The sequence below is a fragment of the Trametes versicolor genome, assembly GCF_000271585.1.
Source record: "Trametes versicolor FP-101664 SS1 unplaced genomic scaffold TRAVEscaffold_3, whole genome shotgun sequence".
NCBI lineage: Eukaryota > Fungi > Basidiomycota > Agaricomycetes > Polyporales > Polyporaceae > Trametes > Trametes versicolor.
In genome coordinates this window covers 2,878,783-2,894,243 of record NW_007360323.1, presented here as the reverse complement: position 1 = coordinate 2,894,243, position 15,461 = coordinate 2,878,783, and the positions used below count along the sequence as shown (strand labels likewise).

The 15,461-nt window shown below is 55.4% G+C and overlaps 4 protein-coding genes across 4 annotated transcripts in view; 3 read left to right on the top strand and 1 right to left on the bottom strand.

Moving 5' to 3' along the window:
• The window catches only part of TRAVEDRAFT_116861 (uncharacterized protein), a gene marked incomplete at both ends in the record, with an annotated part of 28,057 nt that extends 22,618 nt beyond the window's left edge, over window positions 1-5,439 (top strand). The window contains 3 exons of the mRNA XM_008037629.1: window positions 4,709-4,746; window positions 4,803-5,118; window positions 5,173-5,439. Coding sequence (XP_008035820.1) covers window positions 4,709-4,746; window positions 4,803-5,118; window positions 5,173-5,439 — 621 coding nt within the window. The remainder of the gene's footprint in view (window positions 1-4,708; window positions 4,747-4,802; window positions 5,119-5,172) is intronic.
• Window positions 5,440-6,582: 1,143 nt separating this feature from the next.
• Window positions 6,583-7,262, bottom strand: TRAVEDRAFT_18599 (uncharacterized protein; the record flags this gene model as incomplete). Its single annotated transcript, XM_008036553.1, has 3 exons — window positions 6,583-6,825; window positions 6,884-7,016; window positions 7,072-7,262. 3 exons carry the CDS (start codon window positions 7,260-7,262, stop codon window positions 6,583-6,585), a joined length of 567 nt encoding a protein of 188 aa, XP_008034744.1.
• A 2,578-nt stretch (window positions 7,263-9,840) lies between these two features.
• Window positions 9,841-11,207, top strand: TRAVEDRAFT_44951 (uncharacterized protein; the record flags this gene model as incomplete). The annotated part of the gene is made up of 6 exons (XM_008036901.1): window positions 9,841-10,071; window positions 10,125-10,406; window positions 10,469-10,506; window positions 10,554-10,869; window positions 10,924-11,124; window positions 11,178-11,207. The coding sequence occupies 6 exons, from the start codon at window positions 9,841-9,843 to the stop codon at window positions 11,205-11,207; spliced, it is 1,098 nt and encodes a 365-aa protein (XP_008035092.1).
• A 2,040-nt stretch (window positions 11,208-13,247) lies between these two features.
• On the top strand, window positions 13,248-14,806 carry TRAVEDRAFT_144504 (uncharacterized protein). The gene is made up of 6 exons (XM_008037628.1): window positions 13,248-13,511; window positions 13,562-13,843; window positions 13,897-13,934; window positions 13,991-14,306; window positions 14,365-14,565; window positions 14,627-14,806. The coding sequence occupies exons 1-6, from the start codon at window positions 13,317-13,319 to the stop codon at window positions 14,657-14,659; spliced, it is 1,065 nt and encodes a 354-aa protein (XP_008035819.1). The 5' UTR covers window positions 13,248-13,316; the 3' UTR covers window positions 14,660-14,806.
• Window positions 14,807-15,461: the final 655 nt, after the last annotated feature.

The window sequence follows — 15,461 nt, the reverse complement described above, 5'->3', positions numbered from 1 at the left end:
GATCGCATGCGAGGCCGCTGCCACGGAGGGGCCTAACCGGCGAGGAACAACTCGAGCTGGTGCTCGACTGGGCCCGTGCTGAGTACAAGGTACGATTTTACTTACTTACTGGTAACTTACTCACCTCAGTAAAGCTACCAGGCCTTTAGGGAGTGGAAACACGCGCGCACTGAACCCGGCGGTGACATTGGCGGCGATACGACGCATGGTGGACCATCTGCAGCACATGCGGTGGCCTCGGAGGGCGCTGTCTCGGATGGTGACACCAGTGACAGCAGCATGCCGTCCTTGCTCACAGTGGGCGGCTCAGACTCGGAGTAGTGTTCGAGTAGCAGTACATATGTTTTCGCGTGTACAGAATCAAGAATGGCAACGTTTTCCGGGTGTTTATGTTTGTGGGATCCACACCCTAACCCGAGGCCAACCCGCGGCGGGTACGGGTAGCGCCTGACCCGCACGACTCGGTGCCTAAGCCATGACCCGTTCAAACCCTCGGGTGCACGGGTGCGGGTTCTACGGGTACGGGTACGGGTACGCAGAAATTGACCCGGGGGTGACCCGTGATGAACCCTAAGACGGGGTAGTATGTGGGGTCGAGAAGGTGTTTTCCGATGACGAGGTCTCCGATAAGTCGAAGGCGTACGACTTGCGCGACGGAGATGTTTTGCTGCATCGCAACTCGAAAGAAAGCGATGGGAGTGGTAGCAGGCGGCGGGTGGTCCTTCGACACAATTTCGCGGACGAGGACAGGAGTAGGGCTGCAGTTCATGGCTAGTTGGGGACGGCTGGATCCTTGCTACGCTTTTCACTCTCATTTTGAAGGGATTGTGTAGGCGCGGGTTGGTGTAGACGTCGCTTGCGTTCTGAGTCTTTGGCGAGGCGTTCAGAATCACAGCTGCGATCTTCTTTACGTGAAAGGACAGGGCGCTCTCCGACCAGCAGCCGAGCAGCAATTAGAGAAGTTCAGAGGATTGGGACAAGTCCAGAGTCGACCAGGGACTCTTTGACGTAAGACGTACATCGATAAGGAGGTCCAGTCATCTTGCAGCGTCTGACTACTCATTCTTACTCATCCAGGCATCCATTTTACTTGTTTGCAGCGTTCAATTTCACACTCCGGTGGTAACGGCCAGTACTCGGCACATACACCATTCTCACACCCAGACGCATACTTCTAAAAAAGGTAGAGGGAAATACATCTGACAGAATACCACCGTCCTCATTGTCCACGCTCAGTTTCCGACACTCCTACCATCCTCGTTCCCCCTCTTCGACACCCTACACACGCCCAGCCACCACTTCACTCCTCCGTTTCCTTCGACGCGTCTTGGGCCAAGGGCGAGGGCTTTAGGGGAGCATGCATCCTCCGCGCCATGCGAAGGTTTGCACTGACAGGCCCCAACCCAATCACCGGGGCCCTGGCAGTCTTCGGCAGGCGAACACGCCGCGCCGTTCGCGATTCGGGGCGCGCCAGTTTCAGGAACGTGGGTGTTCGTCTTCCCATGCACCAGACCTCGCACCCGTTGCGTGCCGCATTCTCCAGACCCTCCATGACCTCCTTTACGAACTCCGGGCTCGCTGCCACGTCTCCCGCCGAGTTATCCCAGATATATGCGAACCGCACGGGCGACCGCAGGTTGTCGTTCCTTACTACGTATTCGACACCGACGGTTCTCTTCCTTGCCCCAACCACAGGGCCTTCGATGGCGGCGTCGTAGAGGGGGTAGCAGGGGCGGTGGGTGGGGAGCTGGACAGGAGTGCGCCGGCCGATCGTCCGAAGGTAGACTTTTTGCGCTACGCGGACCTCCTGTCCCTTCGCGAGGGTGAAGAAGGCTTCCTCGGAATCAGGAGGGGCTTGGTACTCGTCCGACACAACCTCGTGGACGAGGAGAGGGAGTAGAAGAGGGGTAGTGTCCATTGCAGTGCGGCCAAGGGTGCGTTTGTGCGTGGAGGTGGTGTGTGTGCCGTCACAGATTCTCGTTCTTTTCAAGCAGAGGTTAGACGCGGGTAGTTTGACAGACAGTCGCATGTGATCTTGTCTTTGGCGAGGCGTTTAGGGTCACTGCGATCATGTTACGTTAGAGCACAGTTCGCCGTCCAGCAGCCAAACAGTGGTTTTGAAGGAACGTGGGGGGAGTGGGTAAGCTCGAGCCTCGCCGCGCGGTCTGCCGTTAGCTCAGTTTTATGTGGGAGTCCGTGAGGAATTCATAGCACCCGGTGCGGTCATCAGGCGCTCCGCTAGACTGGCTGCACACTTGCCTCTTGCCCTTGTCAGTCAGGCCCTCAGCCCGGCTCCAGGAGGCCTTCATTCCACCACAGGCTCTCTTCGCCACATACGCCGTTTCTTCCCGGCATCACACTTCTTCCAGAGCGCATGCGCTCCCCGAGTTCACCACACACGTTTCGTTCATGCGTTTCCTCCTGCTTTACAGCCAGGTTCACCCGTCAGGCAAGTTGCCACCGTGGAACAGTTCGCCACCTCTATCCTTCTCGATTGGGCCTCTCAATTTGGCCGTGTTTATACAGACGCCGAGCGTAGCGCTCATCCTCCCGGCCTCAGCCGTATGTCCCCGGAGGGCTCCGCCCCGGAGGGCCCACAACAGTCGTTGCACGCATCCCAAAGCCATTGCATGCTCGTCATTAGAGCTTCACGTCGTGGCAGTACACACCGTGCTCGGGTCGCGAGGATTTAGGTGGGGAACATTTCAGTCTTCTCTTACCGCTTACTAGCCGTACTTCCTTCCTTTCCCCTCCTTCTCGCTTGGTTCGCGTTCATGCTTCGCTTCTAGCATCTCCGACGACTCTCATCCATCTTCTTCATAGCTTGGTACTCATTTCGGGGCATCTTCAACGTTTAAACAGAGGTTTCCCCCGCCTGAGGGCTCAGCTCAGGCGTGGGAAAGTTAACCAGGTGGTGGTTGATGGAAGAGGAGCCCCCACCAATATTAGTTATCTCTTGCAGGGACTTGTATTTCTACACGATCACGAAGTCGCTCATCGGTACGTTCCCTGGACCACTGCGTCACGCCACGGCTGATCGATGCGTGTAGGGATTGCGCGTTCAAGAACATCATGATGGACGCATCGGCGCTGTTTCCCTGTGGCTTCCACCCGATCTCGAAGACAAGACTCCCTGACGTGTCTGGAATCACTCCTACCCTATCGCGCTCCGAGGCCCCGGTGAGATACTACTTCATCGATTTCGGCATCTCGACGCGTTTCGCGCCGCAGCCGTCGAGGCTCGTTTTAGGCACCCCGGGGCTCGACCAAGAGCCTCCAGAACTGTCGGATAATGTCCCGTATGATCTGTTCAAGTTGGATGTCTTTCTCATCGGAAATCTCATCCGTCGTGAACTCTATGCACTAAGTCTCGATGGACATCACCGCACACTATTCTGACTGGCTTTTTCCGACAGCTCTACTCTAATCTGACTATGCTAGAGCCCCTTATGAACCATCTGGTTTATCTGGACCCGGCACGCCGTCCGACTGCCGCAGAAGCTCATCAGCAGTTCAAAGCCATCCGCAGGAGTGTTCCGACGCTGTATGAGTATTGGCTTCTGCAGCCCCGCAAGTCATTCGTTATAGTCAAACCCATTCGCAGCGTGTATTCCCTTGTGAGTTCGAATCTTGCCGAATTGCGCTATCCGAGCTGATGGTTTCAATCAGTTTTATGCCATTCTTCGGTCCGTGTTTTGAGCGAATGGTCCGCGCACGTATACTTTTGTCTCTGCCTTCAAGTTTACTATGTGATTTAGTGCTGTCAGCCGTGACTTTTCATCGCCGCCATAAGCCTCGCGCCAGTCAGAAGGTGTCCACAAGAACCAGCTCCTAGTCTCAGCCAGACAGACATGCGAGCGTAGTGAGCGCTGAGTGTCGTCGTAAGGCGGAGCCATATCGGACTGTCTATATTTGGCAGATGCTTTTGTTCTGAGTTCAAATTCGTGTTGTGATGTGGCCGCGATCATCATGATCCCCGAGCGAGGGGCGGTTTGTGCTCCTGGTGTCTCAGGAGGTCTCCAGGGCGTCGAAAGGTTTCGGACGCCTCGAATCCCTTGAAGTAACACATTCCTCTTTCTCCTGTGACTCAGTCTCCCATACTCCAAGCCTAGCCGTCATGTCCTCAGCCGGTATCGACTTCACGTCAATCGAACGCTTAAGAGATGTAGAAATCTACTGGGCGGAGAAGTATCCACTATTCGAGGCGCATGGGTACAAGTTACGCCCCCGATTCCAGCCGGGCTGGACGCCGTCCTGGAGAGGGAAGCCGCTGATTGCCCTTCTCCGGGCGGAGGACGCGCTTTCGTTGCATGTGAGTGAAGCTCTCACCACTGGCAAGCCATGCAGGTCGAGACAACTAACACGCCCCAGGCAAGAGTCAATGTCATTGACGCGAGACGCACATCCGACGGGAAGCTGGTTTATCTGAAGAAAATCAGGCCCGACTCTCAGGAGCTTGAGATATTGAGATATATCTCGTCCCCGGAGCTGGTTCAACATCCTCAAAACCACTGTGTGCCTCTGCTAGACGTGATCTACGACCCGTCCGATCCTGAAACATGTTTTATCGTGATGCCATACCTGCGTTATATTGACCACCCCCCATTCGAACTCGTCGAGGACATGATGGAGTTCGGGGAGGTAATTCTCGAGGTGGGTTCCTTCGTCCTTGTATGGCATAGCGCTGACCCTGTACATACAATACTAGGGCCTTGTTTTCTTACACGACCACGGCGTGGCTCATCGGTCGGTTCACGCTGAATTCTCGTCATTGGAGGCTCGTTGTTGATTCTACAATGCAGGGACTGTGCGTACAAGAATATCATGATGGATGCCTCGGCCATGTTTCCTCAAGGCTTCCACCCCATGAGGGAGCTCGCTCTACCAGATGTTTCCGGGCTCGCTCCCATTCTACACCGCGTAGACGTCCCCGTCCGATATTACTATATCGACTTTGGTATATCTACCCGATTTGCTACGAACCAAGGTCCTACCCTCGTCCTCGGAACTCAGGGCCTCGACGACGAGGTTCCCGAGCTGTCGAACACCATTCCGTATGACCCTTTCAAGACCGACATCTTCATCGTTGGAAATCTATTTCGCCAGCAGTTCCTTCAAGTACGTTGCCCCATACCGTAGCTCTCGTCGATGTTAATCATTCGTTCGACTCAGGCCTACTCTAACGCTGACCTGCTCACGCCGTTGGTTCGGCGGATGGTCAGCAGAGATCCCAACCTGCGTCCTAGTGCTTCAGAAGCACTGCGGGAGTGGAAGGCCATCCGCAGGAGGGTGTCTTCGATTCAGAGATACTGGCGGCTGCGCCCCGTCAAAGAATCATGGCTCGCCACCGTCTATTTCGAATTCAAGGCCAGCGTAAGTCTTCTATATCCCAGTCGTCCTTCATGCGTGTCCTCTGACACTATAATTCGTAGGTCTTAGCCGTTCTTAGGCTGTGGGCATCTTGACGAATCCGGTGCCCTAGATTTGCGGTCCTGATACCCCCGCCCCACCCCCCGGTCTAGGCTGCTCATCTCTACCGTGCTGATATCTTGTTGTCTGGATGTACATTGCTCTCGCTCTTGCTCGCTCTCACTGTTGTTCTGGCAATCACAATGTAGTATTTTACCTTGTTTGAGTCGATACCTCGCAAGCGTCAAGCACTAACCTATGCCAGTGATATGCCGGCACGCACCGAGGACGTTTTGGTAGCCTCGCCGTAGGCATGGCTTATTGTCTGTGTCTGCGCACGGCACGGCACGTTGTTGGTGAGCAAGGTTACTGGCAGTACGGTACGCTCAACTGGAATCGCTCTTCGACAACCCTCGGAGACGCCATCGCGAGGATGCTGGGGCCCGTTTGCGAACTCGGCTGGGCGCGACCGCCCGCCATTCGGTCGCGATGAATACCCCGCGAAGGCTGAGTGCGCCGTTGGGGCTGACGGCCAAGACTCACAGCAATTGGAGGTTGCAACGGATTTCAGCCTCCACTTTTCTTGTAGTCCCGCTCAGTGGGTAGTGGCCCGGGAGAAATGATGGAACTGTTATGATGCTGTACGGACGAAGCCGCAAGGACCTTTGATAGATATTGTTCGTCAAGGAAAACTTGGGGGCGACCGTTGCATGCGGACGCCGAGCCCGAGGCATGGCGAGAGAAAGGTAAACCTGGCGCGGCGCTCGTTTTAGTTGTGCGCCCCCGCATTCCGTCTACTGAGCTAGTACCGCGCACGAGCAGGCAGTCACATTGAAATTCAAACCGAGTCGAGATGGGGAGTCGCCAGTGATGTAATAAGAATAGGATACAGAGGAATGTGGATATCGATACAAGGACAAGACTATCGGACAGCGGCGCATCTCCATGCTCCACCCGCAAAGCATCGACGACTCGGACGGCACCGGTGCGGGCCTCGCACACAGTACCCGGGCTGCGCACGGGTCCCGTCAGACCCACTGGAGCGCGGACCACCTTCCGGATGGGCGAGGGTAAAGCTGTACGTGGCGCGTTCGCCGTCACCACCATGGCTTAGATACCCATTAACGCAGACATGGATCTTACCAGCGATAATAGCCACAACCGATTACTATACTATGACCATGTCGGGCTCGACTTCGTCGACGTCCTCATCTTCTGCGCCTGCAGCCGTGGCTTGTCTTCCAAAAGCTTGTTGCAATGCCCTGGTATGTTCTTCGCAGCACCATTAGCTCTCGTAGCTCGTGCGTACATGTGACGGACAAGCGATTCACCAGCTTTCAACTCCGTGATGGCGGCATCCGCTGCAAGCACAGCCGAGACGATGTCGAAGTTGGGAGTCGCTTTCAAGGTGGCCGCCTACCGAAGATGAGTCATTAGCCCGTTGGAAAAAAAAACTCTGACCGGACACACGTACCAAGGTTTCTCCCGTAGCCTTCATGAGCCTTTCTCCCGATAACTGGGTGCGGGGCCAGATTCGCTGCCACAGCAGAGTCCGAGTCGAGGTGCTCTCCAGCTCATGCGCCAGGAGCATAAGGTGGCAGCCCGTACTAAACACCTCGTCAGTGCCAGTACCGTGAGTAAGCGAGACACATGGGTACACACCAAATCAGCGCCTGATACATCTGATTGACAACCCCCGGCCTCTGCTGCTCGAGATTGGCTGTCTGCTGGTCTGTCAGGCTTCCAAGGATGGCTCGCCAATATTCGATTATGTGCTGGATATCCCTCAGGTTGTTGTGTTGTTTGGAAGCCAGCGCGTAGCCTCTCAGAGTCAACATTATGGGGTTGGTCATGGCACAGTACCTGAAAGGATAGTATAAGTAACATATGTATGACGGGGACGCGGGTAGCACTGTACTCACGGGCGGTGGGGCTAATGCAGGAGCGGCGATACTGGAACTCGTGAGAGGTCGATTGAATGGCCCACCGGGAGCAGACTTGATGAGAGTTGGAGGATGGCGATGAGGACGAGAACTTCGTGTCGGGCTAGTGAGCTAATATACGCGTCAAATCTGCCGTTGATGATGCCAGTGCTGGATCTGGCGCCCCGGGCGCTATCAAACAAGAGCGTCGTCGTTCATCCAACGAACTCACAGGAATCCTTGTTCTGGGGCCCCAACGACCGCAACGCCATACATACAACGCTGCGGGGGCCTTGCTCGACGAAGGCACGGCCTTCTTGATTTAGCAGTGCTGCGTCAGGCGTTGGAGTCGACGAGCTTCCCAGGCAGTAGATTCATACTTTGTAGTCTTCATGGAGACGGTGCTGGTCGGATGCAGAACAAAGACTGCATGACGCATGGGGTAGTTCCCAGGCTATGATGCGTCCGAGTCCGATGCCCTGATTTCGAGGCTGCATATCGACTAGCCCGGGTGCGTTGTTTGCCGTGGAGTGAAGATTTGCAGTAGGTGTCTTCACCGTAGAGGAGAGATATTTCATGGAATAGAGCGGATGTTAAAAGTCAGGAAGATAAAGCTCAGCGACCGTCGCCCTCGCAGTGAGTGGCAAAGAAGACCGTATGAGCGCTTGTGGGCGCTGGTGTAGCGTGCTCCCTAATGCGGAAACGGCGGGGTTTGAATATTGTGCAGTGCCTCCATGTGCCATTGCGCGCAGAGGCGCGCGTCCTTGACGTTTGCTGTGGCGACGTCGGTTAAGTGCTCGTATCTCGTTATCTCTCAACTGTGCTAAGCAATGGAGACATACTATGGCTGCACCATAGAGGATCTCCGCCTGGGTCGCCAGGAGATCTATTGGAGAGACCTGTTTCCGTTCTTGGAGTCACACGGCTACATCCTTCGCCCCCGCTATCGTCCAGGATGTTGCCGTGCGTCCTTCTAGCCCCTAGTCCACTCCTTGTACTCACTGACCGTCGCTAGAAATTCTCCAACGTGGAGATGATTGCGCCACTGGCTGCCTCAATGATGGCCAAGGATCCGTCCGCACGCCCTGATGCTGCTGCTGCGCTGGAAGCGTGGAGGTTCATACGCGCGCAAACTCCAGCACGCCAGAGGAGCTGGAGGGTCAAGGGACGCGATGAGTCCCTTCTCGGTAGCGTACTCCGCGATGTGCTGGTCCCGGTAAGTGCACCAACGTCTCCCGATTTGTAGCACCACTGACGGCATATGCATAGTTGAGATGGATCACCCAACCCAGCCCGCCGAGCGCAGGTGAGAACCTCCCATGAGCAGGAGCATCAAGATCCCCGGCCCCCACCACATCGCCTGATGCGGGTATCGTCGCCCTGCATTGGTCGGGCCTGCATTCCATGTATTCCAACGGCGTCAGCACTGCGCCGCCATGAGGCCGGGTTTGTCGCACGATGTCCCGGTCGTGATGGAGTATATCCTTGAGACTTGTATGGTATTCTCTATGCTGTATCTGATCGTGCTGTATAACGTCCGCTCTCCTCGCTTCCCAGACGATTGAAATACCCACCGGAGCCTTGTCTTCGTGTTGCCGCGCCCTGGTATCCAAGACCGCCTGGGGCTAGCGTGACATGCTGCTTCCGCATCGCGCGCGCGACCCTACCCGAAGCTCGGTGCAACGCACCAGAACCACGCGGACTATCGGACTAGTACCGACTCGCGAAGCTCCCGAACCAAAGCGCGAGCACGAGGCTCCCGAGTACCGCACGACTCGGACAGCGTTGTACCACGTTTGGCGCCTCGCTCGATGTCACGGCAAAGTCAGACAACGATGGCCGATGATCCCGGTTTGTGGGCGCGCTGGAGTCCTGAGGTGTGCGTGGGACCGGAGCTCCGTGACGTTACCCGGCGCGGAAGACGAATATGCAAGTGCCCCTGCGGCTGGTTACGCCGCGCTGTCAGGTTTTGCCTGAGTTTACTGTAAGCGAAGTTATCGAACCCTCCTGGCAGGCTTACCCAGGCAAGATGTGCCATGGCGAGCCCCCATCTCGGCCTTGTTGAGTCGGGCGAGTCCCGGCTGCTAAGTTACACAGTACTCATCGTTCACAACCTGACGGATGATCGGCTTGCGCCATATCTTACTTACCTTACCATCAAATGCGTCTACATATACGCAGTGCATTGTACAAGTGAACAAACGGGTAAGTGAATGCCTTCAAGAAGCATCGCAGAAAGGAAAGAGTCAGCGGAGATTGAACGATTTAAGTGTCGTTTATATGAACCCTTGTGCTTACTTGTAGGCGCCGGTGGACTTTATACCTCCATATGGAAACTCAGATTTGCGGAGTTTGAACTCCACACTTACAGCGTCTCTTCTGCTATTGTTATTGTTTCACTCAGTTGCGTCCAAGTTGGCGCGTGCCAATCAATGTCTTGTCTTGTCTCGCGCTTGCTTTCTACTACTACAGTACTTCCTGGTGTGTGTGTCCAGATCCCAGTGGCAACATGATAGCGGTGACCTCGCCTGAAATCGGTCTCAGCACCAGCCACCCTCCTAGTAGTTATGATTCGTTTGCGCGCCTCACGGACGAGGAGATGTACTGGCGGGACCACCAAGTATTCCTTGAGGCCCAGGGATACATGTTGCGGCATCGATACCAACCAGATTGGACGCCTTCCTGGAGAGGAAAACGTCCTCAGGATGCTCTGAAGGCCGAAGACGCATTCGCTCTCAAGGTGAGTTATACGTGACGCGCTTCCTTTAAGTACTGATAACGCGATGGCCCAAGCTCAGGACAAGTGTCATAGACGCGACGCGTATATCAGATGGAACTCTTGTTTATATTAAGAGGACTCGCACGGACTCGCAAGAGCTGCAAATCGTTGCCTATCTCAACTCAGACGAACTCCGGCAAGACCCTCGCAACCATTGCATCCCTCTGTTGGACGTGCTGCAAGATCCCTCCGCTCCCGATACCTCATTCATGGTCATGCCATTTCTAAGATACATTGACTCACCGCCCATGGAACGGGTAGAAGACGTACTCGATTGCTTCGACCAGGTTCTCGAGGTGTGCACGGCGTGGTTCGTCGCACCGCCGGGACGTTTCTGAAACAAATATGACATACGCAGGGCCTTGTTTTCATCCATGATCATGGAGTGGCACACCGGTTAGCGCGTCAGTACCGGCGTCGTTCTATTACTTACAGTCCCTCAGAGATTGTGCATACAAGAACGTCATGATGGATGCGGCTGCCCTCTTTCCGCGAGGATTTCACCCAGTCTTGCAGCTGTCGCTCCCAGACATCTCCTCAGATGCCCCCGTCCTTTCCCGCGCAGCTGTTCCCATTAACTACTACTACATCGACTTCGGCATTTCGACGCGGTTTACGCCAGATTCTCCTTCCAAGCTCGTCGTCGGCTCCTGGGGTCTCGACTGGGAGCCACCAGAACTATCGGAGACCGTTCCCTATGACCCCTTCAAGCTTGATGTCTTCCTCATCGGGAACCTCATGCGTCGACAATTCTGCGACGTACGTATCATTGCACTATACGCTTCGCACTTGCTTACGGATATGTTTGAGCAGAAGTACTTCAATCTGACGATGCTAGAGCCACTGATGAACCAAATGGTCGATCAGGATCCGGCGCGTCGACCTACTGCGGCGGAGGCTTATCAGCAGTACACCGCCATTCGCAGGAGCGTATCGTCCATAACCCGATACTGGAGTTTGCAACCGCGTGACTCGTTTCTGCTGGGCAGAGCCTTTCGGCACACGTACTCTCTGGTGAGTACAATCATTCCTCGCCATTGCGCGATAGGCTGACGTCTCCGGCGCAGTTTTACGCAATCTATCGCTCGATATTTTGAACGAGGACTTTGTATCGGATCTGTGTTTTTGCTGTCGTCCTCGCTGATCTTTGCTGCGTCTTCTCTTGTCTACATACCCACGACGCCTTCCTGTACCGCTCCTCTCTCTGCTTGTATACCGATGAACATGTCACCGCAACCACTACTTTCTGCACGTCAGAATCGAACCGCGCGCTCTCGAGCGGCATGAAGGATACCATAGGTATATTACCAGATGTCCGGCGCCTCCGTACAGGTCTTGTGGGAAAGAGGTACATGGATGCAACTCTGCGAACATCCACGCAAATGGGCGAATCGGAACGTGTTTGCAATCTCGACCGGGCGCGACAGTTTGTTACTCGGCCGCGATGGCCGCGCCAGACTGGATGCTCCGCTGAGGCTGGCCGCACAGAATGTACCCTGCGCGTACACAAATAGATCAGAGGCTGCAGCGGATGTCAGCCTCTGGCCAGCCTCCCGCCGCCCGAGGGAATAAAAACCTTGCCGCGATGCATCCATCCCCCATTCGCGCTCTGTTCCCCCCTCCATCTCCCCTTCCTCCCCCCAGCACCCCGCATGAGTCACCACGCCGACAGGCAGGGGCCATCAAGACACGGGATCTACCCTGGCGTCAGCGTGTTCCCAGATTGCCGATGGGCAGGGGCCGCTCCAAGCGTCGTCAGAGTACTGCAAGCAAGCGGTCAGAAGCTCCTTAAGACTGAAGTGCATATTGAGACGAAGGTGGGACGGTGAGTGTTTCTTTCCCCGAGGGAGGGACTTTGGTCCTGGCGCATACCTTTTCGTGGTCCTCGGGATAAGTACCTGCTCGTGCGCGGCCTCTCGGGGCGGCGTGCGAGTGGGGAAACCAAAATGCGCTTTCCTTTCTTCGAGGGTTGTTGGGAATGCCCGCCTGCCGGGATTCCCGGCATGCACTCACTGCTCGCGTTTAAACACAGTGTCGTCGCGGCGCCGCGGAAACCACAAGGCCGTTCGATGTACTGCTCGACGCATGTGGACGAGTCGGCCGGCATCCTTGCAAAAGAGGAGTTGCTGGAATATGTGTCCGAGGAGCAGGAAGTAGATTGAGACGTTGACGACAAAACTGTAGGGCACTAAGTGTTCAGACAAAACACGGACATGCCAGCCTGTAGCATACTTTGCAATCTCACGGTTTATTGCGCATACGACTCGTACAACCGTGCAGTATAGAATGAACAACAACAACAAGATGAAAACGGCGTACCCTTTCAAAGAGCTTTCTCTACGCGTGCCGTATTCCTGGCAACCCACGTTCGCTCAACGCCTCTGACTCAGTCCGTGGCAGTGGACCGCGACGTATTGAAGGCAACGGCTTGCATGCCATAGAGAAAAGATTATAGGTGCAAATTAAAGCAGCCATGCGCGCGCCGTTGTCCGTCGGTATGGTCATGGCGAGCGAGTGGTCGAGTGTCGAGCGCGGTGGTGGTGGTGGTGGTGGTGGTGGTGACGACGGCGGCGGCTGACCAAAATCCTGGGCCGTCTCGCCCATAGCCGGTGCCCGGCCCCGAACTCCCGATGTACAGCTGGTAAAGAAACGATAGGCCGTTTTTCGGCCGCTCACCTTTGGGGCCTTGTTTACCGTGTGGGGCCGAACAAACACCCCTCAGCCAATGGTTGAGGCCTCTCGGGCGGTCGTTGTGGCTCTCATCAGCGTTGTCGGAGCCCAACGCTGTGAGCCTGCCTGATTTGGTTGTGCCGACATATGCCGCCTGTTTGTACGGCCCCACAGGTAAACAAAATTCCTGAGGCGAGCGCTCAGGAAAACGGCCTATCGATTCTTTACCAGCTGTAATCAATTTGAAAGAGGCGCCCAAGGGAAACTCCGCGGCTTGTTGTGGCAGGTCTCTTCTGCTATTGTTGAAGCCACTTGTGCATCGTCGGTGTGGCAATGTGTCGTTCGTCCCTCGCTTTTCCTCTGCTACAATAGTCTTCGGGTACTGGCCAAACTCAGTATCCCCTGCACTTCGTCCTGCAGCCGGCTTCCGTGCGTCACGTACCGAGGGGCCTTCCAGTGTTCGTGCTGCGACGGGTTGTGCTGTCGGCCGCTTCCTTTCCTCTGCTCCTCTTCCCTCAAACCGCGTCGGGCACAGCATGTCCATCGATACTTTCGACTTCACAGTATACGAACGCTTGGACACCGTCGAGAAGTACTGGGCAAGCAAAGCACTCCTCTTCGAGGCCCATGGCTATGTGCTGCGCCCGCGATACCGGCCTGGCTGGACGCCGTCATGGAGGGGCAAGCCAATTTCGGCCATTCTGCTTGCAGAAGACGCGCTTTCATTGCATGTGAGACCGTGGGTCATATGCTCCGGAGCACGTAGGCTGATGATCATTAGGCTAGGACGAATGTCATAGACGCGACGCGAGTTTCTGACGGTAAACTTGTGTACCTCAAGAAGATCAAGCCCGACTCCGAGGAATTGCAGTTACTGCAGTACCTTTCGTCACCGGAAATGCTACAAGATCCGCATAACCACTGCGTACCGCTGCTGGACGTCATTTACGACCCGTCTGACCCTCAGATGTGTTTTGTTGCGATGCCTTATCTGCGGTACATCGACCATCCTCCGTTCGAATTCGTCGAAGACATGCTGGAATTCGGTGAGCATATTCTTGAGGTAGGCCCCGAACCGGCTTGTGTCAGTGTACCATTGCTAATGTCAGCTCGTAGGGGCTGGTCTTCTTGCACGATCACGGTGTGGCCCATCGGCGAGTCAATGATATAATGGAGAGTGTTTCGATGCTAAATCATTTAGACAACGCAGTGATTGCGCCTACAAGAACATCATGATGGACGCCGCGGCGATGTTCCCCAAAGGCTTCCACCCCATGAACGAATTTAGCCTGCCTGATAACTCTGATATGGCCCCCATTCTGCATCGCATAGACGTGCCCGTCAAGTACTACTTCATCGACTTCGGGATATCTACGCGGTTCGCGTCGGACCAGCGGCCGCGGCTTGTCCTCGGTACCTTGGGCCTGGACGACGAGGTCCCCGAGTTGTCTGATTCCGTCCCGTACGACCCGTTCAAGACCGACGTCTTCATCATCGGAAACCTGCTACGGCAACAATTCCTTCAGGTATGAGCCCGAAGGTGCGCTGTCGTTTTCGCCGATGCTAACTACCTTCCGGTCGCAGATATACTCGAACACTGATATGTTCAACCCGCTGGTCGAGCGAATGGTCAACAAAGATCCCAGCGAGCGTCCAAGCTCATCGGAAGCGCTGAGAGAATGGAAAGCTACGCGTCGTCCAATGAACCGTTTCCAGCGATACTGGCGGCTGCGCCCTCGCGAGGAAATGTGGATCGCAACTTTCTGGTATGAGTGTAAGGCCGGTGTGAGTATCTGTGCATTCAGCCATCTGTTTTGGGCATCTTCGTTAACATCGCACCTTGCAGATTCTCGCGGCCATCAGATCCTGGCAATCTTGATGGGCCTGAATGCTACCGATCGGCTGGCTTATACTACCCCCTTCCTGGATTGCTCCTACTTGCTGTCTGTTCAATGCTGTTTGCTTGGTTTGTACAGTGCTCTCGCTCGCTATCATTGTTGTTTCTGCCCGTATCTCATGATGTAACACCCACACCCTTCTGTGCGACTTTCTGCTACGGTGGTCAGGACACCCGCCACTGACATCCGAACTGCTAGAAGCTGTGCTCCCCGCATGCACCGAAACCGACCTGGGTGCCCCGCCGTATATGCAACTTCCCGTCTGGTGACGCGCCCGTCAAGTGGCGCACTTGACCGTGAATGCGCGGCTGCTATAAGTACCGTGCCTAGACCATATGCATCGCCGAAGTTGAAACTGACGCGCTCTGGAGGTCTGATGATGGATTCGCAGAATTTGAACTCAGACTCGGAGACCCTTGCAGCAAATATCGAGCAGGGGCCCATACAAGACTATGGTTGCGAGCTCGCGTTAAATGTCCACGCCACGCCACCCATCGCTCGCACACTAACACGGTCCACATAGGGCGTAGATTTACCGAAGTCTAGAAGAAGCGGGCTGAGGCGGGGTGGCGGGTGCCCGCCTGAGCGTCCCATGTATATGAGAGTCCAGCATATGATAGATAGACGAGCCTGTAAAAGTTAGTGGGTGCAATTCCATATAGTCATAAGCTCAGCAGATGGAAGACACAGCAGTTTTGGTCGTGACGATCAGGTGTGCGAATACTACTGGTCACGGTACCGTTGGTCTACCGTTGGTGTGAGTGGGTGCACCGCGCATCTGGA